The sequence below is a fragment of the Leuciscus leuciscus genome, assembly GCF_965113295.1.
Source record: "Leuciscus leuciscus genome assembly, chromosome: 5".
In the NCBI taxonomy this organism is placed as follows: Eukaryota; Metazoa; Chordata; class Actinopteri; order Cypriniformes; family Leuciscidae; genus Leuciscus; species Leuciscus leuciscus.
In genome coordinates, this window is record NC_138729.1 from 45,417,196 (window position 1) to 45,445,114 (window position 27,919).

Sequence of the window (27,919 nt, forward strand, 5' to 3'; positions counted from 1 at the left end):
GAGGATCTTTATTTTTGAGTTTTTTTTTTTTTTTGGCATAATAGTCTAAAAGTTACTATTAAAAAGGTCCCTGCTTGAACAGAAATGTCTGTCTAGTTGTCCTTAATCAGTTCTTCATGTAATGAATATATATAATAAAAAATAGTACTATATAATAATTATTATAATTATCATAAATATTATATTATTATTATTAATATAACTGTAATACGTTGCAGTTTAGCACAGTATTTTTCTGATCATAATGAAAATGTCTGTAGCGTTTGGAGCAATTGCAGTGTTGGTACATTAGATGGCGACAGAGTTTAACTATATTAATAATAAAGAATTGTTTTCATTCTACGTAGTTATACCTATTATTGACCGTAGTTTCTAAACTACAACTGCCGATGGAGAATGTAAGTTAGATTGGGTGAGAGGACCGTTTTCTTTTTTTACGTATCGTTTATTATATTCCTATTCGAGACTGTAATCAAGAACTCTACTTCCATTTCGCCAAACAGTTTTATTTATAGTTAATAATAATCACTAGGGCTACATCATTATTATCGTTACATAATATATTTCCATTATAACTTATGACCTTGCTGTTTAATTTAAACGATAAATATAGCACCAACATCCGGGCCATTGCACTGTTTACCTGAACCACGTGTTATGGCTTTAAGGACTGGAGCGCGCTGCCGTGCACGTGTCTCTGCAGTGAACGCGCATTATCGAAAACAAGCGAGATGCTGTGAGCGCGGGCTCTGTGTTTGTCTGGAGCGCGGAGCCTTCGGCGATTGGCTCTGTGAGCGATCTGTCTCGGCAGCTGATTGGTTGACACAAATAATTCTCAACCTGATTAGTTGTCATATTTGCGGAAGAGAATACCGTCATGATTAACCTACGTATTCTCAAATATTTTCGAGGGAAACGTTCAAATTAAGCAAACGCAAATTAATCAAAACAACCAAGATGACGAGGTGTCTTTTAAAGTTCACAATGAATTCTACCCAGCGAGTCAGTAAGTGTACAAATACAGAAATTATTAAAGAAAGAAATACGGAAATTTAATGAGAACATTCAGTGGTGACTTCACTAATTATCTTAAATAAATTACGCTTATTATAAATTTGTCTTATTATTTCCGACACACATAATTGTAGGCTACTTGCTGTACCTCAAATTCTCCCTAGCAGTAACAGTATAACTCTTTAGAAATAAATCAGAAACTATCAAGATGCGAAATAAATATTAGTCAGCTTAACAAAGTAATTATTTTTATTAGGCCTATATATGTAATTTATTTTATATTTTCTTTTCTCTTTTTTGCAGTATAGCTGATATTTAAATTGAAGTGAACCACAACATGCTTAAACTGATTCTTTTTGAATTAGAGTGATCATTTTCAATTAATCATAATAGGATAATTAGCCTACATACAGCAGTGAAAAAAACTATAGGCAACATTTTTTGCAACTGTATTTTTACATTCTTTAAAATTCAAATGGAGCTTTCCCAAATTGTGATTTTTATTTTATTTTATTTATTTATTTTTAATGCATTTTTAAAAAGTCGCGTACTTGTTTAGCTTGCAAAATATTTGTGAATGAAGACGGGACAGATGTAAATGTTAGTGAGCGTGGAGCGCACACTAATAGCGACCTCCGCCTCGTAGCCTACGTGATCGCATCACAGTCTCATTCAAAAAAAAAAAAAAAACATCCGCAGAGAAGAGTGTCGGAGCGAAAGAAATATGAACAGAAGACTCTAAACAACAACAACAACAACAGCATCTTGCACCGTCGTGACACATGCGGACACCACAGCAGTGCTCCTGAATGAGAAACCCTGCAGTGGGGAGAACAACTGATCCACGGCCACCTAAAAGGTATCACATTCTGCGTCGTGCAACATTTGGCATGTTTTGTTTATAAATTCGCTGATATTTTCCTGTGCAAACACCCGACTGTGTGAGTTGCTTTAAGAAGACTCCATAAGTGCCTCAGCGAAGGTCACATTGGAGTGCTGTGTTTTTATATCCCTACAGCAGGCAGCAAGTTAAAACACGACGCTGTCAAGCGTAACACTCTGTATTTTGATTTTATATGGTGAGCTGGGTAATAATTGCCTTGAGTCAGTGTGAAAAGCTTTACTGTGGGTTACTATGGCGCGGAGTTATAAAATGGGACGCAGAATGAAAACATATGACATCATCAGGACAGTGGTGGCGACGCGACAGGCTTCCTTATTTACCCGAAGACTTGATAATATTCCACGAATTCACGCCTTCCTGTTCGCTTTTGAAACTATTGATGAGTATTGATTATCGTCGGAACACTGCGTCTGTCTGCCTGTGTCAATAGGTAATGGGTTATTTATCTTTGAACAGCGCACTGTCAGTGAATATGATGACTATGACATGCATGTCAATATAGTAAGGATAAGTTTTATCTTATGCATTGCATCTGGCTTTATAGTTGTGCACAGTTGCTAGAATACTGGGTTGTTTTTTTGTGACCATCATTTATTTTAGGCAGTCTCTTCACTTATTTATAAGGCGTAGCAGATGCTCTCTGACGCATAAAGATGGGGCCATTTCTTTAATGCTGTCAGGCTGTGAATCCCACCCTTACACAAGTCCCAAACCATTAATTAAGCAATATTGCTCTATGATGACTCTTGTCTTGACACGTTGACATGAATTGCATGTTTCACATGTGGACTTTGTGTGGGTGTATGTATCATAATAAAAAGGAATCAGTGACATTATAGGGCACAGACTACAGACTATTCTAAGAACTATTCAATCAATTAACTCAATTCAATTTTTAAAATCTAAACATTTAAATCCATTACACTTCGTTGAATTGTTCTTCATTGGGACATACAGCTCTCCATTTTGAGAGCTGCCTGGGGACATAATGCAAAACATGGATACGATGAAGTCATCATCTTAACCTATATAATCGTTGAGTTGCATTGTATTTATTTACACATCCGGGATTATTTTCGCTTCACTGATGGCCACGCCCTCGCAGCCCTGCTATTGGCTGCTTTACACGCCAGTAATGCGACGCCCCGCCCACTCACAAAGCAGCAAGTCTATCACACAAACACAAAGAGTGCAACAAAGACTAGAGAAATGTACAGCCTAACCGACACACAAAACTGTCAGATAGTCTCAGTTTGAGATCTCAGACGGAACCTGCACCGAGACAAGACAACCAGAACCAAAAATAAATAAATAAATATCACAAATCATACGTTGAGGGGAAAGAAATATCAGCTTCCCTATAGAAAATCTATGCCAAACTTCGCATTGAGATCCAGTTCAAGTGGTAAGTTAATGAGTTTCTGCTCATGTCAAACTAATATACTTGTATATTTGATATGTGAAAACAAGATTATTGTTTTAGAACGATTATTAGTAAATGTACACAAGCTCAAAACATTTCCTTGTCTAAATCTCTCGTCTGCCTTTGAAAAAAAATGTGGAGTTGGGTGCATGCTCGCGATTTGTGAGTTAATTGCACGGTACAAAAACACAAATATCGTATTTGGTTTGCATAAAGAATGACCATTTATCGTTGGCATTAGTGTTTGCAGATACCGAGACTCAAATTTGGTCTCTGTCACTGCGCTTCCTGGTTTTGTCAACGCACGAGCCTTTGTTTTGTATCCACGTTGGTCTCACGGTTTCTTTGTTGTTTGCTCTAAAGATCCCGCTGACAACAATCTATTTGCACCTTTTGTAACTGGTTGCCTATTGTTGACGCACTGAATTGCTTTTATGAACATCTTGCTTTAGTTGTTTGTCACATGGAAGTAAAACAAAAGAGACAAATAGATGCGTATGCGGAATAAGTTGCACTGAATAAGTAACTTGCTTAGATTTATAAGCGATTAGTAGCTATTCGAGCTTTTAAATAGTAAGATTTGTTATAGCTGTTATTGTTTTTTCTCAAGCCATCATACTCATGATTAGCCTTATCCTGTCAGGTTAACACGCGCTCATGAGCCTCCTTTGTTTGTCTGCTGTTGATCTTCCTTCAGATCGACCGTCCTCTGGTTTTATTGCAAAACTTCAGCGCTTTTACAGGGTGAGAAGTTATAAACATATTATAACTGAACAGTTATGATCATATTTTTCGCAAATTTTACAATGTTACAGATGTCTGTGTTCTTTCCAGTTAATTTGTCTTTGTAAAAGCACGCTTGACGTGTAATTTGCGCAAGCACGTTAGTGCTTATTTTTGTGTTAAGGCTACATTATAATTTGTACTAATTACATTAAATATAGGGAATAATCTCGATATTTTTCGTGCATATTTATGTGATTAATAGATTTGTAAGATGAAAAAAAAAATCAATAATGTAGTACAGAATATCTATAGATATAATGTTTACAGGTAAAGTTCTCATTTCCACCGAGACGCGTGCCACATCGAGCGCTGCGCGAGGTCTTGTTGTCTTCGTGCACGCGCGACAGTGTTGCCAACTCCGCTTATTATAAGCGAATTTGTGTTTTGTTTACGTAAAGTCGCTTATAATTTATGGGCCTTTTTGAGGGCTTGTTAACATAATACAGTTGCATATTTGAGATTGATAACATCACAATGACGTATGATCGACCACTAATAGCAGCAGATGTCAAATATTCCCACTTGCTGTACGAAGAATCCCAGTGTATTGTTGAACAGTTCCTCTTTAGTCATCCGTGTCTGCTTTCCTCAGATTATCTGTGTGCGTGTGTGCACGAGTGAGATTTATGTATGGGGTCATTTGTAATATGTGAGACATTTAAATGATTAAGGAAAAGGATATGGTTCTCGAAAAGACATTTTAGCGTAAAAATTAATTTTGCATTGATAATGTATGTTTTATGCAAAACAAAAGCAGCATGGGGTTGCTTCTTCAGACTTATTTTGGTTAGGCAAGTCAGAGTGTGTTGCATGTTTTTAGCGAGATCTGGCAACCCATCGGCGCCAGAGCGCTTTGTTGGTCGGCATGGTTGGAGCTTCCTGTGCTATTGCGGAAGTGACTGTTTTCTTTAGCATACAGTGTTGTTGCCCCCTCATTAGCGCATTATACAGAGTTTCCTGTTATTTTCTGTTTGTCTGTGTGAACAGCATGGGAACTATGGAATGATGAATGTCAAAAAGAGACAGTGTTTTAGAAAAGCCACATATTAAAATCAACCAGTGCCTTAAAGGGATAGTTCACCTAAAAATGAAAATTCTGCCATCATTTACTCACCCTCAAATTGTTCCAAACCTGTATCCATTTCTTTCTTTTGCTGAATACCAAAGAAAATATTTTAAAGAATATGGGTAACTAAACAGTTGATGAGCCTCATTGGCCTCAATTGTATGCAGAAAATAATACTAGGGAAGTCATTGGGGTCCATCAACTGTTTGGTTATTGACATTTTTCAGAATATCTTTTGTTTTCAACAGAAGAAAGAAATTCATACAGGTTTGAAACAACTTGAGGGTGAGTAAATGATGACAGAATTTTCATTTTTGGGTGAACTGTCTCTTTAAGTGTGAAATTATTCTTATTGCAGAAAAGTTCCATGATACAGTGGCATCACATGGCAATATGGTACTTTGAAAGCCATGTTCATGTTCAAAGGTTTTGCATGATAATCAAAGGAAGTGCTTTAGCTAACATCGTTGATGTATAAATAACTTTCCACAATTAATTCACTACTTTAGTGTTATTTTGGCTTTGTAAAAAGGGGGCAGTCTGGTCTGGTAAATCAAGATGATTTGAATGTTATTGTGTTGTAGATTCCCACAGTGGCAATAGAGCTTAGCTTGGTCCTCTTGGTGCACAGGGCAACTAGCTGCCATTTTTGACATGCTTAAACAACTTGTCTAAAAGTGAATGTTAAATATGTGGTGTTCGCTGGAGGGAAAATCTTTATTATTCACACTTCATCAGTCTCACAGGCTGATCAGGCTTAAGCTGTCAAGGGTGAAGAGGAAATTGTTTTCTTTTGCTTTTATCTGATTTGAGCTGCTCATTTGCATACAACATTTTTGTTTGTTGCCATTTTAAGACAAATTGTTCATGCTTAAAAGAAATAGTTAGTTCATACATGTTAAGCATGGCGTTAGGAACACAAGGACATGGGATTGATCCCTAGGGAACGCATTGAATTGAAAATGCATACCTTAAATGCCATGTAAGCCGCTTTGGATAAAAGTATCTGCTAAATGCCGAAATGCAAATGTAAGTTCAACCCAAAAATGGAAAACATTGTCATCATTTAATGGTTACTCTTTCCATGCAATTTTAAGCTTCAAATAGGATGCAAGAGTACCATAAAAGTATCATAAATGTGGACAATATAACTCGTGAACTATATTCAAAGTCATCACGACCATATTTTTAAGGAGCCTTTTAGTTAAATTTTGTTTAAATGCAACGGATCATTGAGTTGGACTAAATGAAGGATCAAGAGAACCAAATCAGTCCAATTCTTGAAAGATTCACTCTTTCAAAATTTTGTGAACTGGATCACTTGAGAGCCGACTCAAAAGAATGTTTTTTTGTGAAGCTTACAACTACTTCTGTGGTGCTTTTGCTCTGGTTCACATTCATCGTAATTGCATGGAAAAGTAACCCGTGCAATTTCTCATTTTGTGTTCCACAGCAGAAAAGACAGTCATAGGGTTTTGGAATGACATGAGTTGAGTAAATGATGAAAATCATGAGGATTTTTGGGTCCTAAAGGTCAGTTTAAGATTACCCTATCTTATTATAGCTTGGTAGAAGCCAATTAATAATGACTTTCTCCATCCTCCTTTTCTTGCCTTCTTTTTCCAGGTCGTATTTTCTCCCGTGGTGTCTGTGTGGAGCGTGCCACACACCCACTCCACAACAACGACGGCTTTTGCTTGCATCTTCCAGTGTTTCTTCTGTCAGCAAGTTCAGCAAAGCTGCAACTCGTCTAGTGCCAGCCCAGAAGAACCCAGTGAAGAGAACCACGACTGTGAGATGGTCAAAATGACAAAGTCAAAGACTTTCCAGGCCTACCTGCCCAACTGTCACCGAACCTACAGCTGCATCCACTGCCGGGCACATCTCGCCAATCACGATGAGCTCATCTCAAAGGTCAGTGGCGACTCTAATGGACTTACAGGCAGTGTTGGGGAGTAACTAACTAAAAGTAGCGATGCTACTAAATTAACTACATTAGTCAGCACTGTGGTCATCATAGCCCAAGTATTGTAGCTTTCAAGAAACACGAGTTGAGAAGAACGGTCCTCACATAAAAATATTGATACCAAAATACTTAAAAGAAATAGTTAGTTCATACAAGTTGAGCATGGCGTCAGGAACACCAAGGACATGGGATTGCATAATTGCAAAATGCATACCTTAAATGCCATGTAAGTTGCTTTGGATAAAAGATTTTAAAAATGATTTACCTAGTAATTTTACTTAATTTTAAAATAATAAACTTAGTGGGGGAAAATGACAACTCTCATATACATATGTATATGTGTGCGTAATAAACTAGATAACATTTTTCTGTTACCTTGCAGCATGCTGTAAGTCACGTCTCTGCTGTGCTTAGACGGTTTTTGTGTCTCCTGACAGCACCCATAATAGGTTTACCAGTCTAGCTGACGTATGGTTTTGTGTATGGTATACTGCGATACCACAGCAGACACTTTGCATCTTGTTTGGTGGATTTAGCAGGATATGTTCACACACGAGGCACGTGCCACTCTCCCAGATGGCTAAGCTGTTAACGCTACTGCAAGAGATGATCCACTTCCCAGTATGCACAGCACCTGTCAGGATCAGTCGGAACCACTCTTGTAGTTCTGGGAACAGGTGGTTTTGTTAACCTGTTTGATTTCTTGTTTTCCAGGCTAAAGGGATTTGAAAATTTGCGAGACACTACAGGTGAACCTAGCCTATTTTAACTAGCAGATATCACCATGAAACATTCCCAGTTGATTACCTACATTAAGATGAGGAAAAAATCTATTACAAGTTTTTTGTAATTTAATGTTTAAATATGCAAATTAGGAATGATCTAATTAAATATGCGCTAATTTGCATATATTTAAAAAAACAAAATCTGAGTATTGGATAAAGCCAGGTTCAAAATTCTTTTTTCATTGTGTTCACATATTAGATGGGAAAAAAATTACAGAGGCATTTATGGATATCTACTTTTGTTATCCTGTAAATCAGAATATACTATCAATAGCCTTAGAAAATTAGATTTTCGCCATGTTTTTTGGAATAAAATGTTATATAAATCAGGCTAGGAGTAATATATTTACAAATCCCTCTGTAAATGTCTTCATAATATAACTAGGTACAAGACTGGAAAGTTTGGTGTATATAGGTGCTACTGAAGTGGAGATTCCAGGCTCAGAAAAGTCATTTTGAGAAATGGGCTTTAAAGATTTATATCAGCCAATGAGATTGCGCATTTAGAGTTAAATCCCCCCTTTTACTTTCACGATTGGTTGCTGATAAAAAGGAAATGACCATATTTGGATCCGACAGCATTGTACAGGAGAGAGAGAGCTTTCTAACGGTGTGTGTGATGACAGGGTGCAGACAACGGTCGCGGAGTAGGGGGATGATTTACAACACCAACTTTTGTTGAATTTAGGAGAAATCTACAGACGCAAACAGACAAAGTGTAGTAAAATAAAGACCTAAATGTGTATTTTGGATTTTTTTGATGACTTTGTTTCATCACAAGTCTGAAAGAAGACGTTATTGAAGACAAATATCCCAAAATCTCAAAATTGACCAGTGAAAAAAAAATATGTTTTTGCCAGCCGTGTCTCGCCTTAAGATTACAATTATTCCTAAAGCTGGGATAGTTCACCCAAAAATGAAAATTCTGTCATCACTTACTCACCCTCAAGTTGTTCCAAACCTGTATAAATATCTTTCTTCTGTTGAACACAAAAGAAGATATTTTGGAGAATGTCGATAAGCAGTTGATGAGACCCATTGACTTCCATAGTATTTTTATCTTTCCATACTATGGAAGTCAATGGGGCCCATCTACTGTTTGGTTACCCATATTCTTCAAAATACCTTTTGTGTTCAGCAGAAGAAAGAAATTCATAGAGGTCTGGAACAACTTGAGGGTGAATAAATGATGACAGAATTTTCATTTTTGGGTGAACTATCCCTTTAAGAGAATATCTTTGATAACTTTAGAAGTTTTCTGGAATCCCTTTTTGGAACATTCTTATGAACATTATCTTAACAAAAATTCTTAGCTTCTTAAGAAGAATTTCATGAATCCAGCCACTGTATTTGCTTTCTGATTTTTATAAGAAAAGAAAAGGTCTAATTAAAATTTTTACAAACAAAAAGAAGCCACGTCACATAGCTGGTTTATGGGTCCGAAATCTGAAGCTGTTTGACGTGTCCTCCAAGTTTTCATGAGTTGCCAAGTGATCCAGCAACGTTTTATTGATTATTTTGACCTGAGGAATGGAATGTTGGTTAACTTGTATTTAGAGACTGTTGTTGTTGTTTTAAGGTCATAGATTATGTGGATATGCAGTCATGCAATCCTGTATTGTATTAAGATTACAAAGAGGTCAAGGCTAAATGTGCATACAGTGTTTCCCAGAGTGAGAGTATGGGGACTGGACCTCTGTCCTTCTTGGGGGTCCGGGGGCATGGCGCCTCATAAGAAAAAGTTTTATTTTTAAATTAAATTCATCAATCTGGTGCACTTTGAGAGTTCAAAATTAAGAGCTCCAACCCATGTTCAGTCTGCAAATTGAACAAAGAAAAAAGTCTGTGCATTGACTTTGACTGAACCTTAAAGGGGAATCAACCCTCTCTTTAGTCATTATATAGTGCTTTGGTCTACATTACATTCACACTGGTGTTATAGCAAGCCAAACAATTAGAATATAATAATAATAATGGTATATTATTATTATTATTATTATTATTCCTATGAGAGAAATAGCCTATATATTGTAAAACAAATGCAAATTAATATTTATTAAGTATATAATTTGACATTATGCTGCAGTTGGGAAATTAGAATACTGTTGTTAATTAGAAATACTTCTTCACTTGCAAGAGATAAACCCTTGAGCTTTTATTTTGATGGGAACTGCAGTTCTACCAAACTACCATTTCTGTGAAAATGGGTTTACAAATGTGTCTCATTACAAATCTAGTGAAATGCTGTAATCATCTGCCCATAAACATTTAGGAAATTATGCAGATGTGAAAATAACCTACGTTCCCAAATGCATGCTAAACTCACATGTGGAGATGGAGTATTTTACTGTGAACTGAGCCATTCAGAGACACGGAAAACACTGGTTTCACTTTTAAAACACTGTGCAAACAGACTATATACTTATTAAATTAAATCAGTCTTTTTTTGATATTAAGAAACACATTTCCATACAGTATATCTAAAATGTACTGTAGAAATGTATGAATCATATGACCACCCAAGTTATGACTTGTAATGGTTGGTGATGCATTGCAATCTGTATATAAATACACACAAAATCTAAAATAAGATCTGTGGAGAGCAGCAGTCCCTATAATACCATGCCCTCTTTACACGCTGATTAATTGACTGACTGTATGCGCCCATGCCAGTTAGACGATCTTGTTTTGGGCATGAAGGTGGTAGTGGTAGGGGGTGGTAGTGGCGCAATGGATAAGACACGTGCCTTTGGTGTGAGAGACCCGGGTTCGAATCCACTGTGAGACACCAATGTGTCCTTGAGCAAGACACTTAACCCCTAGTTGCTCCAGAGGCGTGCGACCTCTGACATATATAGCAATTGTAAGTCGCTTTGGATAAAAGCGTCAGCTAAATGAATAAATGTAAATGTCAGCTAAATGAATAAATGTAAATGAAGGTAGACCAGGGGCAAACTTCAGGACAAATAATGGAATTTCACAGTAAGCAAAACAAAATTCATGTCAATCGGCTTCAGCTCAAGCTGTTCATCCTCCAGAATCTGTCAGAAAGTCTCTTTTCCTTCATCCAGCAGGCAAGGATTGTTTGTGTGTCCAAATAAAGGCATTAATGCTCTTAGCACTTTGGAAAACACCACATGCTCTGGGGAGGTGTGTCGCTCTGGTGAAGAGAGATTCTGCTTTACTGTATGACTGCACTGGATTCGCCTGCGACTTCCTTTCTCTATCTCATCTCCTCAATGCCAAGAATTACCTCTAAGCTGATTATGTCATTTCGTTGAGGGTGATAGTCTGGGTCCGGCACCTTTCTCCTGTAGCTACTCCAAACCTAAGGGCTCTTTTCATGGCACGCATCTTTATTTCATTAACAAATGGACCTGCTCAATGGCAGGCCGTATATTATGAAAGGTACATTGTTTCTGCGCTGTCATCTGTGAGGAGATTTTAAGGGCAAGAATTGACATTACACAATGAAAAGCTCAACAGATGTTCCTCACATATCCTGACATTTAGATGATGCCTAAAGATGGCTTTGTTATAGATGACCCACTTTATTTCAGAATGGAGGCCTTTGTTAGCACTTAAAAGTGGAAAATGTTGTGGTTTTTTGTTTTAACTGTTAAAGCCGGCCAATTTGTTTATGACGTACTTTCACTCTTCCAGCATTGCTGAGACTTACCATGTCAGATATCTTTCTCAGTCTTCTCGTTGTTATCATGCAATCATTCTTGACATTTAATTGTGGTGAATTCCCCATTGAAAGGATGCATAGCGTCCTACTAATGCATTCTTTCATAAACTAGGAGGTGAGGTATGATATCTTGCATTATGCTGTCACAAACCTGCCAAATATTGGATCAGTATTAGAAAGGATTAGCAGGCATGATGCTAGCCAATAAAAAGCAGGACTTGCATGCTGAACTATTGGATTGGCATCAAACGTCACTGACTGAATGCGGACAGTATTGTGGAAAGGCTAAGCTAAGGCTTTGTCAGTAAGTCATCGTCAAGCACCCTTCTGACTCACAGACAGACACCCCATCTGCTCCGGAGATGGGACAGTGGGTCGTATAGCACTACATCAAGATCTTTATACTTTAAAAGGATAGTTCACTTTGAAATTAATTTTTGGTATGTTTTAGCTTACCTCAAGGGCATCCAAGCTGTAGGTGTCTTTTTTTCCGCAGTAGTTTCAATTTTGATATTTTTAGGTCAAACCGTTCTTGTCTGTCAGTCATATAATGCAGGTCTATGGTCATTATCTCAAAACACAAGCACAGAGTCCAAATTAAAACAATTCCCCATCGTCCAAATTAAACAATTCCCCATCGTAAGTACACATTGATGGCCTAAGACACGAAACGAGCGGCTTGTGTGAGAAAACGAACAGTAATATCGTTTTTACCACTTATACGCAGCCATGTCCGAGTGATCTGATCTGACGTGTGCGCAGACTGGTGCATAGATATATACACTAGATGTCGCCTTAAAGACATTCGTTCCAATGAACTGCCGTAGACAAGGCGACATCTAGTGTGTATATATCTATGCACCAGTCTGCGCACACGTCAGATCAGATCACTCGGACATGGCTGTGTATAAGTGGTAAAAACGATATTACTGTTCGTTTTCTCACACAAGCCGCTCGTTTCGTGTCTTAGGCCATCAATGTGTACTTACGATGGGGAATTGTTTAATTTGGACGATGGGGAATTGTTTTAATTTGGACTCTGTGCATGCTCTTTGAGACAGTGACCATAGACCTGCATTATATGACTGACAGACAAGAACGGTTTGACCTAAAAATATCAAAATTGAAACTACTGCGGAAAAAAAGACACCTACATCTTGGATGCCCTTGAGGTAAGCTAAAACATACCAAAAATTAATTTCAAAGTGAACTATCCCTTTAAGCAATCTAGTGTAAGTCTAAGTGTCTAAGTCCTTATACTGGGTGCCTCCAAAAAAATTGCAGCATTATTATTTTACCTTCTAAGATATGTTATTTTGGTAAATTTTTTAAAACTGCAGTGATTCACCAAAGCAGATATTAATAGCTAATATCCAGGGGTTTAACAATATATCGTGTCAATATATATCGCAATACAAAAATGCAACAATATGTATTGTTCACCCAAAATGAAAATTACTGTGCGTGAAAAAAGTTTTTTTAGTGTCAGTACTACATTAAACTGCTATATATAATGCAATGGGGGAATATTTGTGGGTCCTGATAATGCCACATGTCTTATGTGACCAATAAAAAGTGGCCTACATTATTTTAAATATATGTAGTCAGTGAAAGAGTGTAAGCATATTTTGTCTAAAATAATTCTGTTTTCAGCTTTAGAATCATGAATATTTTTATTCGGGTGTCTCTATTGTCCTGTGCATTGGGTTTCCAGCACCAAGTCCAAGTCTATTAATTTCCACACCCAATTTAATACCACATTTAGCATTTTAATCAACAGTTAATTTTTGTTAACCTTTATGATATCTCTTGAGTATCGCAATAATATCGTATCGTGAGTTCAGTATCGTGATATGTATCGAATCGTGACATGAGGGTACTGTTACACCCCTAAAAAAATTATATATATACACACACACACACACACACACACACACACACACACACACACACACACACACACACGTATGTGTATTTGTACACATGTATATAAATATTTATTTACACTTATTTACATTTATATTATATATTTATTTGCCCAAAATCCACTAATAATATTTGAAAATAGAAAATGTATACCATATATTTACATGGCTATTGATAGATTTTGTAAGTAACACCAGGCAGAATGATTTTTTGAAAACCGGTCAAAAATCGTCAGATTAATTGACCTAAACAATGCATTGCTCTATTATTTGTAATGAAGCTCCAAATGTACAGTAGGTTCAGGAGGAGCCTAAACATTCAGTCCTGTCAATCATCATTACGAGCGTACTATATAAGCACGTCATCCCATTGACAAATTCTTCCAGGAGTCCTCCTCCTCCCCTTCTCCTCCAGTAAATTATCTCTATCCTCTTATGCACAATTCCATCATAGGGGGATTTTAACTCAAGCCGAGCCTCGGGTTCGAGCTTCCTCCAAGGACAGCAAGCCAAGTTAGTTTACTATTAACCTTTAAGACTGAATGGGCATGCGAACTAGTGAATTAAGTGATATACGATGTAGAAAGTGGGTTAGAAATGAACAAATCTCATTACTGCCAAATTATAATCCCAGAATGCATTATGCCAAATTTAGTGAAAAAGTAAAACCGAGATGATGGATGAAGCAAGAAAAAAAGTTGATTTATAAATATTTTTCTTTTAATACTGAAAATTATTTAAGCGTGCTATGTATTTTTATGCTTATCAGAGTATTGTCCGATTAGAGAGATGCTTAGATAACAATGCAACTCTCCCATAAAGAATTTTTGAAGTGAAGTGTGGAGTTGCTGCCTGTGTAGGTTTATGAAGTTAGGATGCTGCCCATGTTGGCGCCTTTATCTGGAAGTGTTATTTGATGGGTTGCAGGTTCTGATCCCTTTTCTGTAAATCTCCCCATTTCTCCTCCTCTGTAGTTAAAGTGAATTACCAAACCCCTACTATCAGATGTGCCTCATAACTGCTCCCACAATCACGTAGTGATTGAAAAGAATTAGAACAAACCCAGCATTGACTGCAGTTTGTCTCTGAGCCAGGTGCCTTTGATGAGAACAGTAAATGACCCACTTGTTCTGTTTTAACAACAGTAATCTCAGGTTACATTAGCTGAAGAGTTTAAGGCCAGTGAGAGAGGGAGGAAAGTCAGCCAGTCAGTGCTGAGCAGATCTTCAGCCAATAGATAAATGAAGGCAGTAAAAGAATGGGTGGTTTTGTCTTCAAGCCAGGTGGAAAGTTTTAGCCTCACAATAAAATCAGCCTGCGTTGGAAGAACATTTAGCATAAAGACCTGAGAAATGTCCGTTTTTTTTATGTTCTACGGTTGTGGACCAAATATTCTGACTTGAAAGTGTGTGGATGATACTGGTCAAAGTTTATAATGTGAGCATGAATCTATAAATTGATGCCATAAATCTACTAATTGGTATTTAAAGTGATAATACACATGCTCCAAATCTCCATTGATTTAGAGTGCAGTGGTTCTGAGATTTTCAAGTATGTGTGTCGTTTCAGTGCAAACTGAAGTATATAATTTAAGGATGCACAACTGGCTTTATCTGCATATATGCCAGAATGCATTTAACTTTTCGTTCACATACACTACCATTCAAAAGTTTGGTACGGCATGATTTTTTTTTATGTTTTTGAGAGAAGTGTCTCTTATGCTCACCAAGGCTGCTTTCTTTTTAATAATAATAATAAAAAAAACATTAAAAATAGTAATGTTGTGAAATATTATTGCAGTTTAAAATAACCCTTTTCTATGTGAATATGTTTTAAAATGTAATTTATTCCTGTAATCAAAGCTGAATTTTCAGCATCAGTCTTCAGTGTCACATGATCCTTCAGAAATCAGTCTAATGCTGATTTGGGGCTCGAGAAACATTTCTTAATATTATCAAGTTTGACAACATTTATTTGAAGTTAAAGAAATTTATGATAATGTTACAAAAGTCTTTTCTGTCACCTTTGATCATTTTAATGCATCTTTGCAGAATAAAATAAAATCTTATAAAAAACTAACTTTTGAATGGTAAGTGTATGTTTTATGCATTATTCCCTGTCTATATTCTAAACTGGCACACAGCTTATGTTACCATTTGATGTCTTAATAATATAGCTAGTTGGCACAGTTCAGATATTTGCTAAGAGATTGTTTTAAATTGATGTGAATTGTCAATGTGACTACTAGTTAAAATGTAGGTATCACCTACTTTGGTCCGAGGCAATCACAGTTTGACATCTGAAAGTAAATTATGCCAAAGATATTTGTAAAATGAACAATGGCTTCAAAATGACTGTTGAATTCAGCTAAAGTTAATTCTTGTATCTGTTTGTGCAGTTTGCTCACTGACCACTGGAGTCACTAAAATGAAAACACCAGTACAAGTATGCATAGCTTTGGTAGAAAGTTTGGAAAGTTTTTTTTTTTTTTTTTTTTATCCTGATGAAGTAAATTGTATTACTTGTGGCAAAAGCCCCTTTTTTGTATGCAGCTTTTATGCATTAGGCCCCACGGACCAAACCACCATTTTAAAATAATTGATCTACACTTCATTGCATCTGCAGATTAACCCAAATAGCCTTGGCCCTTGTCACGGGGAAAAAAACATTAAAGTGTTCATTAATCGCTTTAAAAGAGAAATTTACCACGGGCAAATATGAGTGAGTTGTCGAATCCCAGGGATCCCTTCTGTGTGGCCTGCTGTTATGGTTACAGTAGTTCAAAACCAAGCAACACTTACCCAAGATATCCTCAAGGCATGTCAAAAACCTTAAAGAAACGAGTCCCTTGGAACACTAGTCATTTCTGCTGCAAAAAAAAAGTAACTGTAATGACTAAATTATTAAAGGGATAGTTCACTTTGAAATTAAATTTTGGTATGTTTTAGCTTACCTCAAGGGCATCCAAGATGTAGGTGTTTTTTTTTCCGCAGTAGTTTCAATTTTTATATTTTTAGGTCAAACCGTTCTTGTCTGTCAGTCATATAATGCAGGTCTATGGTCACTGTCTCAAAGAGCATGCACAGAGTCCAAATTAAAACAATTCCCCATCGTCCAAATTAAACAATTCCCCATCGTAAGTACACATTGATGGCCCAAGACACGAAACGAGCGGTTTGTGTGAGAAAACAAACAGTATTTATATCGTTTTTACCTCTTGTACACAGCCACGTCCAAGTGATCTGAGAGCGCGGGCGGGTATAGATATATACACTAGATGTCACCTTGGCTGCAGTTCATTGGAACGAAACCGTAGCCAATGCGACATCTATTGTATATATCTATACCCGCCCGCGCTCTCAGATCACTTGGACGTGGCTGTGTACAAGAGGTAAAAACGATATAAATACTGTTTGTTTTCTCACACAAACCGCTCGTTTCGTGTCTTGGGCCATCAATGTGTACTTACGATGGGGAATTGTTTAATTTGGACGACGGGGAATTGTTTTAATTTGGACTCTGTGCATGCTCTTTGAGACAGTGACCATAGACCTGCATTATATGACTGACAGACAAGAACGGTTTGACCTAAAAATATAAAAATTGAAACTACTGCGGAAAAAAAGACACCTACATCTTGGATGCCCTTGAGGTAAGCTAAAACATACCAAAATTTAATTTCAAAGTGAACTATCCCTTTAAGAGAAGCTCTGAAACAAAAGAGTAAACCTTAAACATTTCATACTCGGAAGCTTGTATAATACACTTTCTGTTAACAGTTGCTAATGTATCTCTTTGCGTATTTGCACTGAATGTTTCCCAGGACTGTAGCGTTCTGCTTTTGTAATTATGACATAATAATAGAGGCAGATCTGTAATTAAATCTCAACGATCTGGCTTGAATGCATTCTCTTCCTCCTAAATGCACAGCTTTTGCCCCTCCTCTCATTCCCATGTGCATTATGCACACACTGCCATTGTAACAACAGCCAGATTTACTTGTCCCACAATGTTAAACGACACAGCTGGGGGCCTTTCATTGTGTCAATGTCCCTATAAAATTACCCGTTTGCCTTCAGCGTGAGCTGGTTAGACACTCCTCTTAGAAGAGCACAGACAGCCGCTGTGGGCTTTAACGGTCTTTATTAGGCTTGTAGCTAAACTCAGGTCACCGGCAGTGGAAAAGTAAAGCCGATTCGCCCATGCCCCAGCTCCTGCGACCGAGGATGACAGCTGGTTACCAGGAGCACACTGGCCTAAATCCAACCACCTACACCAACAAGCATGCGCTGCTTTCGGAGAAAACTCATGGATGTACATATGTGGATAGTTTGAAAATTCATGTGTGAATGCATTGGTGGTGCATTATTATAACCGTTTTAAGTTTTCCAAAAAAGCTTTCCTAATCTGCAAAGCATCGCACTTGTTGTTGGTAATCCATATTTTTAGCTGGTTCGTCAGAGCACTCAGTGCTCCATCCATGAATGCGTCTGCTTAACCTTTGCACACGACTTACTGCTAGAATATATTACAGACCGACTTTTTATGACTAAGTTCCCTTGTGTGTTTGTTCACAGTCTCCTCACAATATTCTCACCATCACTGAGTGCCGTTATTAGTGGTGGTTGCTAAGGAAAGTGTCACTTTAATTGTTGCTCATTCTGAATGTGAACATGTTAAAAAGAAGTGTCTTGTAAAGTTGTTAAAAAATCCTTTCTAAACTTAGCATTTTCAAATTAAAATCAATTAGTGTGATAATGGCTTTATATCAGCCAGCGAAAAATCTATGTCGGACGGTCGACCACTAATAATAATAAACCAAATAATATTTAAAGTAAGTTGTATACAAACTTTATAGTATATGAACAGTATTTACATTTTATTTGTATGCTGTTATTAATGCTGCTTTTGCAGTGCTGTTTGTGTACGTGGCTGAAGTATTCTTGCCCTCATTAGACTAAACTCTCTGATCGGTGTTATTAGGGTGTGGTAGATGCTAAACAGGTTAATGCTTTCAAAACCATCAGCAAAGAGAAGAAAGTGGCCAGAGAAGAGATTAAGGAGCCAGAGATACTGACAGAGAAGAAAGGAGGACGTAGACGGCTTTAAAAACACCTGACACTTAGAGGATTAGTTCAACCAAAAATGAAAGTTCTGACATCATTTACTCACAATCATGTTGCTCCAAACTTTCTAGACTTTTTTTTTTTTCTGTGGAAGACAAAAGAAGATCTTTTTAGGGGTATGTTGATCATTCCTCATAGTTACACTGAATGGAAATGGAGATATCAAGCTTATAGTGACTTGTACGCTATTTTTTTAATTTTTTAATCATATCTTTATGTGAGTTCAGAGGCGTTATGCCCATTCAAACTGAGGCAATCTTGAGTCTTATGGATCACTTATGATGTGTTTTAATTAATTAATTTGTATTATTTATTTAATTTAATTTATTTATTTGCCATTTTTGGACTTGACAGATTTGATTCTTTTAAAAAGAGTGGCCAGGACATTCTTCAAAGTTTCACCTTTTTTTGTGTTCCACAAATAAAATTAAAGAAAAGAAAGACAGCCATACAGGTTTGGACCAACATGAGTAAATAATGACAGACTTTTCATTTTTGGGTGAACTATATCATTGAACACTGAATGGAAACCCAACAGAAGCGACTCCATTCAGTGTAGCTTTATGTCCATTTTTATGAGGAGGAATAAAAGCACCTCTGTTCCTTCACTGTCTGTTAGTCAGCTCAATGTGTGGAGCTTATTATGTAGAGTGTCATAAGCCCACATACACACACATTTTCTAAAGAGAAACACTGTTTCATACTTGCACACACATATGCTAAGAACCATTTATCAAATGCACATGTTGGCCTGTGACCAGAACTTGGCTGTCAGAACACCGTGTATTTCAGACAGACTTTCCATGAACACACACACACACACGCACACACACACGCAAACAAACATAGACAGAGCACCATAACGCCCACACGCACTCTCTTTTAATGCCTCTTAGTGAATCTTTCATGGAAAACCATGTGCGTGTCCGATGCATCTGTGAGTGTGAGTGTGCGAGAACTCTGATCTGAACATTATCATTCATACATAACATTATATTTCTCTTTTTGTCTCTCTAGTCATTCCAAGGCAGCCAGGGACGAGCCTACCTCTTTAATTCAGTGTAAGTAATTATCTCATTCACATCAACAATTTATAGCATTTTCTTGTTGTGAATTAAGACGATACACCTATTGTTTAAAAGTTTGGGGTCAGTAAATGTTTTTTTTTTAAATAATTAATTATTCAGCAAGGATGCATCAAACATGACAGTAACGGCATTTATAATGGCACAAAGGATTTATATTTTAAATAAAAAATATTAAGCTGACATTGACAGTACGGCAATTTTTAACATTGATAATAACAGGAAATGTTTCTTGAGCATCAAATCATCATATTAGACCGATTTTTGGAAGATCATGTGACACTGAAGACTGGAGTAATGATGCTGAAAATTCAGCTTTGCATCACAGGAATAAATTACATCTTAAAAATATATTCAAATAGAAAACAGTTATTTTAAATTGTAATAAAATACAAATATTTCATATTTTATACTATACTATATTTTTGATCAAATAGATGCAGCCTTGGTGAGCATAAGAGACTTCTTTCAAAAACATAAAAAAATCATTCTGATCCCAAACTTTTGAACGGTAGTGTATATAAGGGAGAATGTTTCTGGATGTTATTGCAAAATAAACCCAGAGGGAGTGCAAAGCAGAGGGGTCTTATATCACCCTGAAGGGGTTTATTTTGTGAAAATGACCGTTTGACTGCACATTATCCCTTATATCTCTGTCTGAGACTCATAGAGGAATGGCTATTAATCTGTTTTGCATTTTAAAAGAGCTGTAGGCCTAAACATAGCACTGCTATCTAATGATGCGAGTTGATGATTCATCATATTTCAGCATTGCGCTACCAGTGTGTTTAAGCTAGCGCTCTGGTGTGTGTGAGATATTACGATGATAAAGTCGAGGTTGACTGTTCGTGTTAGTGACCTGTGTGACACTCCTCAGGCAATTCACAGACTGAACAGCAGAGCACAAGTGTTAAACACTGCCAGTGCAAAAATATAGAGACTGCTGTCATCACATGTGGAAGTTTCGGCTTCTAATGTAAACGCAAGAAAGATTATTTTGTTAAGAGAGCTTTGGTGTCCCTTGAAATATTCTGAATGCTGAAATGAACTGAATAATACAATATTTACCTATACAGACTTTATGAAATTGTATGTGAGAATTGCATTGCAACAAATTTAGTTGGCTGCAAAATTAGATCACGCGTGTGAAAAAAGCTCGTTTATGCACGTCTCAATATTTACAGATATATCATACACTACTGTTCAAAAGCTCAGTAAGATTTCAGTAAAAAAAAAAAAGAAAGAAATTAATACTTTTATTTAGCAAGAATGGGTTAAATTAATCAAAAGTGACAGTAAAGACATTTATAATGTTCCAAATGATTTCTATTTTTACTAAATGGTGTTATTTTGAACTTTCTATTCATCAATGAATAAAAATAAAAATCAGAAAAAATGCATCACAGTCTCTAGAAAAATATTAAGCAGCACAAATGTTTTCAAAATTGATTATAATAATAGGAAATGTTCCTGAGCAGCAAATCAGCATCACAGGAATAAATTACATTTTAAAGTGTCAAAGTAAAAGTTATTTTAAATTGTAATAATATTTCACAAAATGTTACTGTATTTTTGATCAAATAAATGCAGCATTGGCGAACACAAGAGAATTCTTTCACAAACATAAAAAAAAACTTTTTTTTAGTTTATTATTCATTATGTATTTAAATAAGTTTTGACTATAACATCAAAGCCAGCTCATTATGCGTCTGATCCCCACCTGCTAATTTAAATAATCTTTTGCTTCTAAATTTGTAACTTTACTGACATTGAGCCCCATTAAAGACAAGCAGAACTGTGTAAATCATTTGCAAATCTATTCTTATGTCATTTGCATTTAATTGAATGCTGCAGTTTGTGTTTGTGTATGTATGGTTTGGCAAACTTCTTGTTCTTAGTCTTTTTTTAAATGCCTGTGGGTTTATGTTACAATAAAATGTGGCAAAGTTATCCTAGCTGTATCCAAGTCTGGTTTCACTGTGATGCTGCATGGCCGTCGGTCTCTTCACATCTGCTTCTGACCTACTTAGTGGTCATCCAGTAAAGATTACCCACAATGACTTTCAGGAAACAGGTCAGTCACATGAATCATCATTTTGACCACTGATTAACCTCTTTTCCCTCAGTGTGAATGTCGGTTGTGGTCCAGCGGAGGAGAGGGTTCTCCTAACAGGTTTACATGCTGTGGCAGACATCTACTGTGAAAATTGTAAAACCACTCTGGGCTGGAAATACGTAAGTTGACTGACTCTCCTTCCATTACACACAAATTATAGACTATTATTTTAAACTCCTGCATTTCTTTTCCTTGCATCACAATACAAGCTGCTTTTTGTTTCAATGTGTTGCACTTTGCTGATATGTGCTTGTCAGAGAGCTTGTTCTGCAGTTGCAGTGACAGCAGTTGGCAAATCTGAGCTGTGTGGGTTTCTTTATTTTTGTCTACTGATATCCTGTTACTTAGCTGGGCTCCAGTGACCAGTATTAACATGCCCTTGCATTGACTTCTCACTGCAGTCCAGCACAGATATAGCTCTATATATGTCTTTATTCACAGCTCAATTACGGCCCACTTTGATGCTGTAAGTGTTCACGCTGTTGCGTTTTCATATGCAATCTTTACAGCAGACACTTAATAGATCAGTACCAATAACACTTCATCATAACGTTCATTGATAAATCCTTAAACAGACACTATCTCATAATATAATGCTCGCACATGTGATGTGCATTTAAAATAGTTTGAAAAATCATGAAAATAATACTTTTATTCAGCAAGGACACATTGCATTAGTCAAACAGTAAAGACATTTATATAATAAATTACTTTTTAAAATATATATATTTTAAGATAGAAAACAGCTATTTTAAATTAATAATCTTAAGTAGTAATATTTCACAATATTAGTGTTTTTACTGTATTTTTGATCAAATAAATACAATTAAAAAAAAATCGAACTTAAAAAATCGAACCAACCCCAAACTTTTGAACAGTATACATGTAACTAAATGCGAAATATGGTTTAATATTGATTAATGTAAATTTGGATCATCAATGAGCTACTTTAAATGCAAAATATGTAATCAAGTTGTCAAATATATTCCAGCCTATGCCTATTCAAAATGACTTCCCTAATTGGATGTTATGGTGAGAAAAAGCAAAGGTGTATGTATCTCTACTTTGGAAAGCATTGGTATATTGTTAATAAAAAAATTTTTTGTAATCTATTATCATTTCACCTAAAACTAATGATAAAAAGAAAGCTCAGTTTTTGTTGATGGCGGGTATTGAGGCTTTATTTAGTTCTCTTCCTGATTAAACAGGAGCTCTAATCGTGTCTCGGGATTGGTTAAGAGGGATTTATACATCATGACTCAATCTTGTTAGTCTTCAGGTCTCCACATGTTTGATTACAGAGCCTTCAGATTGAAGTCACTCTGGAACACTGATCACAGACCAGTTTTTCTTAGCTTTTTCATCATCATCTGATGAGAACTTCTCTGGAACAGCTGTTATTTCAGGAAGCTGCAAGTTTAGGGTTATCATCCTGAGGCACGATGACACACCACTGCTCTAGTGGGCCGATTTCAGTCCAGATGAGTAATGGACATGTGTGAGAGGAGGTTCAAAAGGGGTTAAAAAGACCATCATTTCAGCATACAAGTTTATAACATTGTATTTCCCCCCTATTTATTATTATTTTATTGTCATATTGATATATATTCAGAAATGTTTTGGCCACATTGTGTAGCCTTACAAACAAGTACAGTAAACCTGGAGCTTATTTTTCATTTGTTGAAAAATTCGCATTTTAAATCGCAATTTCTTTTTATCAGAAAATCGCAATTCGATGATTATGATCTTGTAACTCTTTCTCCGCCAGTTTTTTTTAAATGTTTTATTATAATTTTTTTTACAAAAGTTGCCAGCTGCAGCATTTTTGATAATTTTTTTCAAAACTTTCAAGACCCCCAGAATATTTTTATGTATAAATATCTAAACATACGACGTATCAACAGATATGTCTGACAGATTCAGAACGATAATCAAATACCTCTTCATGGGTTCAACATTTCATTAAGTAACGTTTTGGCAGTTTTGATTTATATGCTGTTTAATGTTTGTTGATCATGTTCGCTTACATACTTATGTATGCGTAAGCAATGCTTCCATCGCTTGTTTCTGCTGCTGCTTCTTCGCTTGTTTTTCGATCCCGAGATCCTTTACTCTTTCAGAAGATGTGTAATAGCGCCCCCTACCGTATAACAGTGAAAACATGGATTGCCGGAAAATTCCGTCAGTGGTGGGGGACAGAGTTAAGAGCATGAAAAAGTGGACAAAAATATTTTCTGATTTCAGTAGTCAACACTGCTTTGTGTATTTGTTTTATTTATTTTTTTGGTTGTAACATTTGTCTGTTTTTGTCTCTGTTACAGGAGCATGCATTTGAGAGCAGTCAGAAATACAAAGAAGGCAAATTCATCATCGAGCTGGCTCACATGATCAAAGATAATGGCTGGGAGTGACCTTGGCCTACTTCCTCTCTCTGCTCAGTGACCTTTGGGCTGCTCTGTTGTGGACTTTGCCGAGTGACACCACCACACGCACACGTACACAAACGAAAATAAAACGCACAGACACGCGCGCGCGCACACACACGCCAACGGTCAACCATGACACATCTTGACTGGGTCATCGCAAAACTCAAAGACAGAGTGACGGAAAGCGTATCAAAGACATCTACGGTCACTGAAAGACTCTCTAGGACCTTTTCGGAGATGTACATGTCAACACTTTGGGATCCGAACCTTCTCCTTTTCCTGTTGGACTCAGTTTCCGCCCCATTAACTGGTTTCGGTGTGCTCGGCCCTCCTCGTAAGCTGTCAACAGTATCCAGAAGACAGTCTCATTTTTTCCGTTTAACATCCTCCGCTCTTTTTGTGAATAAGCGGGAGGTGTGCGCTCTAGTGTGTATACTTTCTTTTCGACGGGAATCTGGAGTCCTCCCTGGTGGACCGATGTTACTGGTTAGCATTTTTCTCCTTCTCCGAGTCCGACCCGTTCTGATTGTCTTTCCGTTCACGTTGGGGTGGCGACCGACACGATTGACATATACGTTAGAGGCTATGTAGCAGTATATTTTGGATGGGGTGGGCGTTCAGCATTGCAGTGGCATAGCATTTTTTTGTATTTATGATCTCCCTTGCGTTTTAACCATTTTATTTCCGAATCGAAATGTTTCTTTTCTTCCTCGGATGACTTCACTGTGCAATTCGCGGGACACTCTGGTACAGCAGTAGCGTCTGACCCCTACAGGAGCTTTAGTTGCCTCTGGTGCTTTTGGTGAGATTACACAAACGCGCGTCTTTGAGTTGGCATTTGTGGCAGGTTCCATTTTTGCAACCGTACTATAAACGAGAGAAAAACACAAGACAAGCTACAGCCGGTTGGATGCACTGGACATTAGGGGAAAACTGAAACTAGTGTCCTCCTCGGAACAATGTTTGCATTACGTTTTCATCCCCCTTCACGCCAAATGATTTTACAAAACTATTGTTGTTGATATTACAATCATGTGTATGTTCATTGCTATGTGTAATTTATGTGTTCAACCACGTTAGGACATGCACACGCATGTTAGCTCTGTGTGTTTTACGCATTATGTTTATGGCATACTTGAATGCAGTTACTTTGTTTGCACTTTGCAGAGGCCTTGTTCATGGGTTTAGAGGCAAAAGTCTGTCCATTGAATGGCCTTTTTTCATTGATAATAATCGAATGATTGTATGAGATGCTTTGAATGATTTGCAGGGTTGGGTGGTTGCTGGCTTGATCATCTCCCTCTCGTTTCAAACACACAAAATCTGCTGCTTTCGCTCTCTTCCACAGGCTGGCAGACCTGTTCGCTACGCTCACAATTCGTTCAATTTGATGCGCGCATCAGAAACGGGTCTCAAATTTAACAATCAGACACCATTCAAAGTGATGTTACGTGATTCTTTTGCTGCTAATAGAGATAAATGCAATCCAGAGCTTTCACTTTTAAACCTTCTGCACTTTACCCGGACTGTCTGCGAGCATGCGAGCCCATGCGTTCCTTTTGTAGCTTTTCTCCAAGTCTTTGCCTCTAAGCAGCATGAATCTTGTGCCTCTTCAAAAGATTAAAAAAAGAAATCTCCCTCTCCTGTTGTTGTGCGGCGCATGACTCCGAGAACCCAGCACATCTACTAGAAGCGGGAGCTCGAACTCGAAAAAACGACACGAACTTGGAAACGAACCTCACAGAACCTCTATCCACTCGAAAGTCTATACCGAAGCATAATATAATCCAGTATTTTTTCATAGTTCTATGTCAAAGCTAGAGATGTTATGAAACAGTGGTTGTATCCTGCAAAGTATATAAAAGGGGGCGGGGTGGTTAGAGCGGGAGGGGGCGGAGCTTACTTCCTGTAGAGGTAAAGAGGGGAATTTAATGTAGATTTCTATCAAGTATAACTATATATAATGAATGATATGAATAAATATCGAGGTTTTGTCGTGCTTATGGGCGGGTGGGACGGCGGGCAATAGTAGAACGAGTGGCGAACCCTCAGTCAGGGTTCGTCACCGATAAGGTCAGTCAGGTCACGTGACCTTTGAATCAGTCAAAGACAATGCAAACAAAATAGTTGTAGATATATCTTACTTGAAAGATGATACAGAGTTACAGACAATACATTGTCCCTCTCACACAGTTTTGTACATAAAGTAACATATTTAAGGTTTTATACATATTTCTACTGGGTTAGTTTCTCTACTTCCCCGACTTGAAGCACTTTTGTTCACTGTACCTTTGGCTTTATATGTGAGTGTGTGAATGACGACAGAGCGAGTGAGTGAGTGTGTGTGTGTATGGATGCATGTATGCGTGTTCCCTTACTTTCCTCACTTTATTTGTAGCCGTTTTTGCTGTTGTTCACTAGTTACTCTGTGCTGTTTCCTTTATTACACTTCTTTTGCTGTATCACAGCGTGTTTTGATGTGTGCTCTCTTAGCTTGATGATAATAAGCTTTGTTTTTTTGTGGTTTTTTTATATATTAAAGTTGATTTTCATCCTTCGATAGTTTCCTGTTGAGAGCCTAATAGCAGAAAGTCTGCTGGTCGTGTTTTAGCATCATGGTCAGCGGTGAGCTGGATTCACCTGCCGAAATTTCACAATAGAAACGCCGAACCCAGACCATTTAACAAAAAAAAAACAGCTTTCCCTAAGACTTTCAGAATCAGAACTAGATCCAAACCAGTGTCACTGTCAGTGTGCAGTCTGTGCACCAAAAATGATGAAACCTTTCAGCCAAGAGCGTTGTTTTTAACATATAGTACCAATCTGGAAACTGAATCACTTGGTCAAACCAAAAAGTGAGTTTGTGGCCTCTCTGAATACCAAGTGGGAAATTAATATTTTTTTAATTGTTATTTGTCTTTTACAGCAACATATTGAGGTGTTGGCGGTAGAAAAGATTGTTTACTTCCCTTTTTTGCTGTTTCTTTTGGTGACACTGGTTTCAAACATTTCTAGAGCTGTTAATTTGAGATTTGTCATTCAAAGGACATCTAGTTTAGGCGACAGTGGTATGCAAAGGAAACGATTGTATAAGTTTGCAGAGTTCTTTTCTTAGGACTGTTAAAATATAAGGTCTAAAGCATGTTGTGTTTATAATGGCTATATTAAGTCGTGCCTGGTTTTCTTTCTTTTTTTTTCTTCAATGCAAAAAAAAGCTTTTTTTCTTCTTTTTACTTGATTACATTGCTTTGCATTCTGTCCTAGTAAAGAAAAGTCACATTTGTCTGTTTTCACTGTATTGTAGACTATCCGATATCACAATAAAGCTTAAATGGTATTGTGGATTTGTTGGATCTTTTTTTATTTAATTTAATATCTTAAAAAAATAATCACAAGTATCCTTCAGCTGTCCTTCATAAAACTGATCAAAAAGCATTTTTTTCATTACATTTTCTAATCATATTTATTCTCCTGTTGATCAAACATCCTTTTCTAGAGTATTTTTGGTCTATTGACACTCACCAGCTTTGCATATTGGCTTAAAATTCAAAAGTCGTGGCATTAAAGCAATGCATTGTCAGAAACATTAGCAAATGCTTTTATCAC

The 27,919-nt window shown here is 37.0% G+C and overlaps 1 protein-coding gene across 5 annotated transcripts; it reads left to right on the forward strand.

The window, feature by feature from the left end:
• Positions 1-1,676: 1,676 nt before the first annotated feature.
• ypel1 (yippee-like 1) lies at positions 1,677-27,650 on the forward strand. Of its 5 annotated transcripts, none has more exons than XM_082170880.1 (6): positions 1,677-1,873; positions 6,647-6,726; positions 6,820-7,107; positions 19,704-19,747; positions 21,898-22,006; positions 24,209-27,650. In XM_082170880.1, exons 3-6 carry the CDS (start codon positions 6,991-6,993, stop codon positions 24,296-24,298), a joined length of 360 nt encoding a protein of 119 aa, XP_082027006.1. In that variant the 5' UTR covers positions 1,677-1,873; positions 6,647-6,726; positions 6,820-6,990; the 3' UTR covers positions 24,299-27,650. The 5 variants fall into 5 exon arrangements, with proteins under 5 accessions (XP_082027006.1, XP_082027009.1, XP_082027005.1 ...); XM_082170879.1 differs by lacking the exon at positions 1,677-1,873 and adding an exon at positions 2,982-3,323; XM_082170881.1 differs by lacking the exon at positions 1,677-1,873 and adding an exon at positions 2,982-3,323 and having other exon boundaries at positions 6,650-6,726.
• Positions 27,651-27,919: the final 269 nt, after the last annotated feature.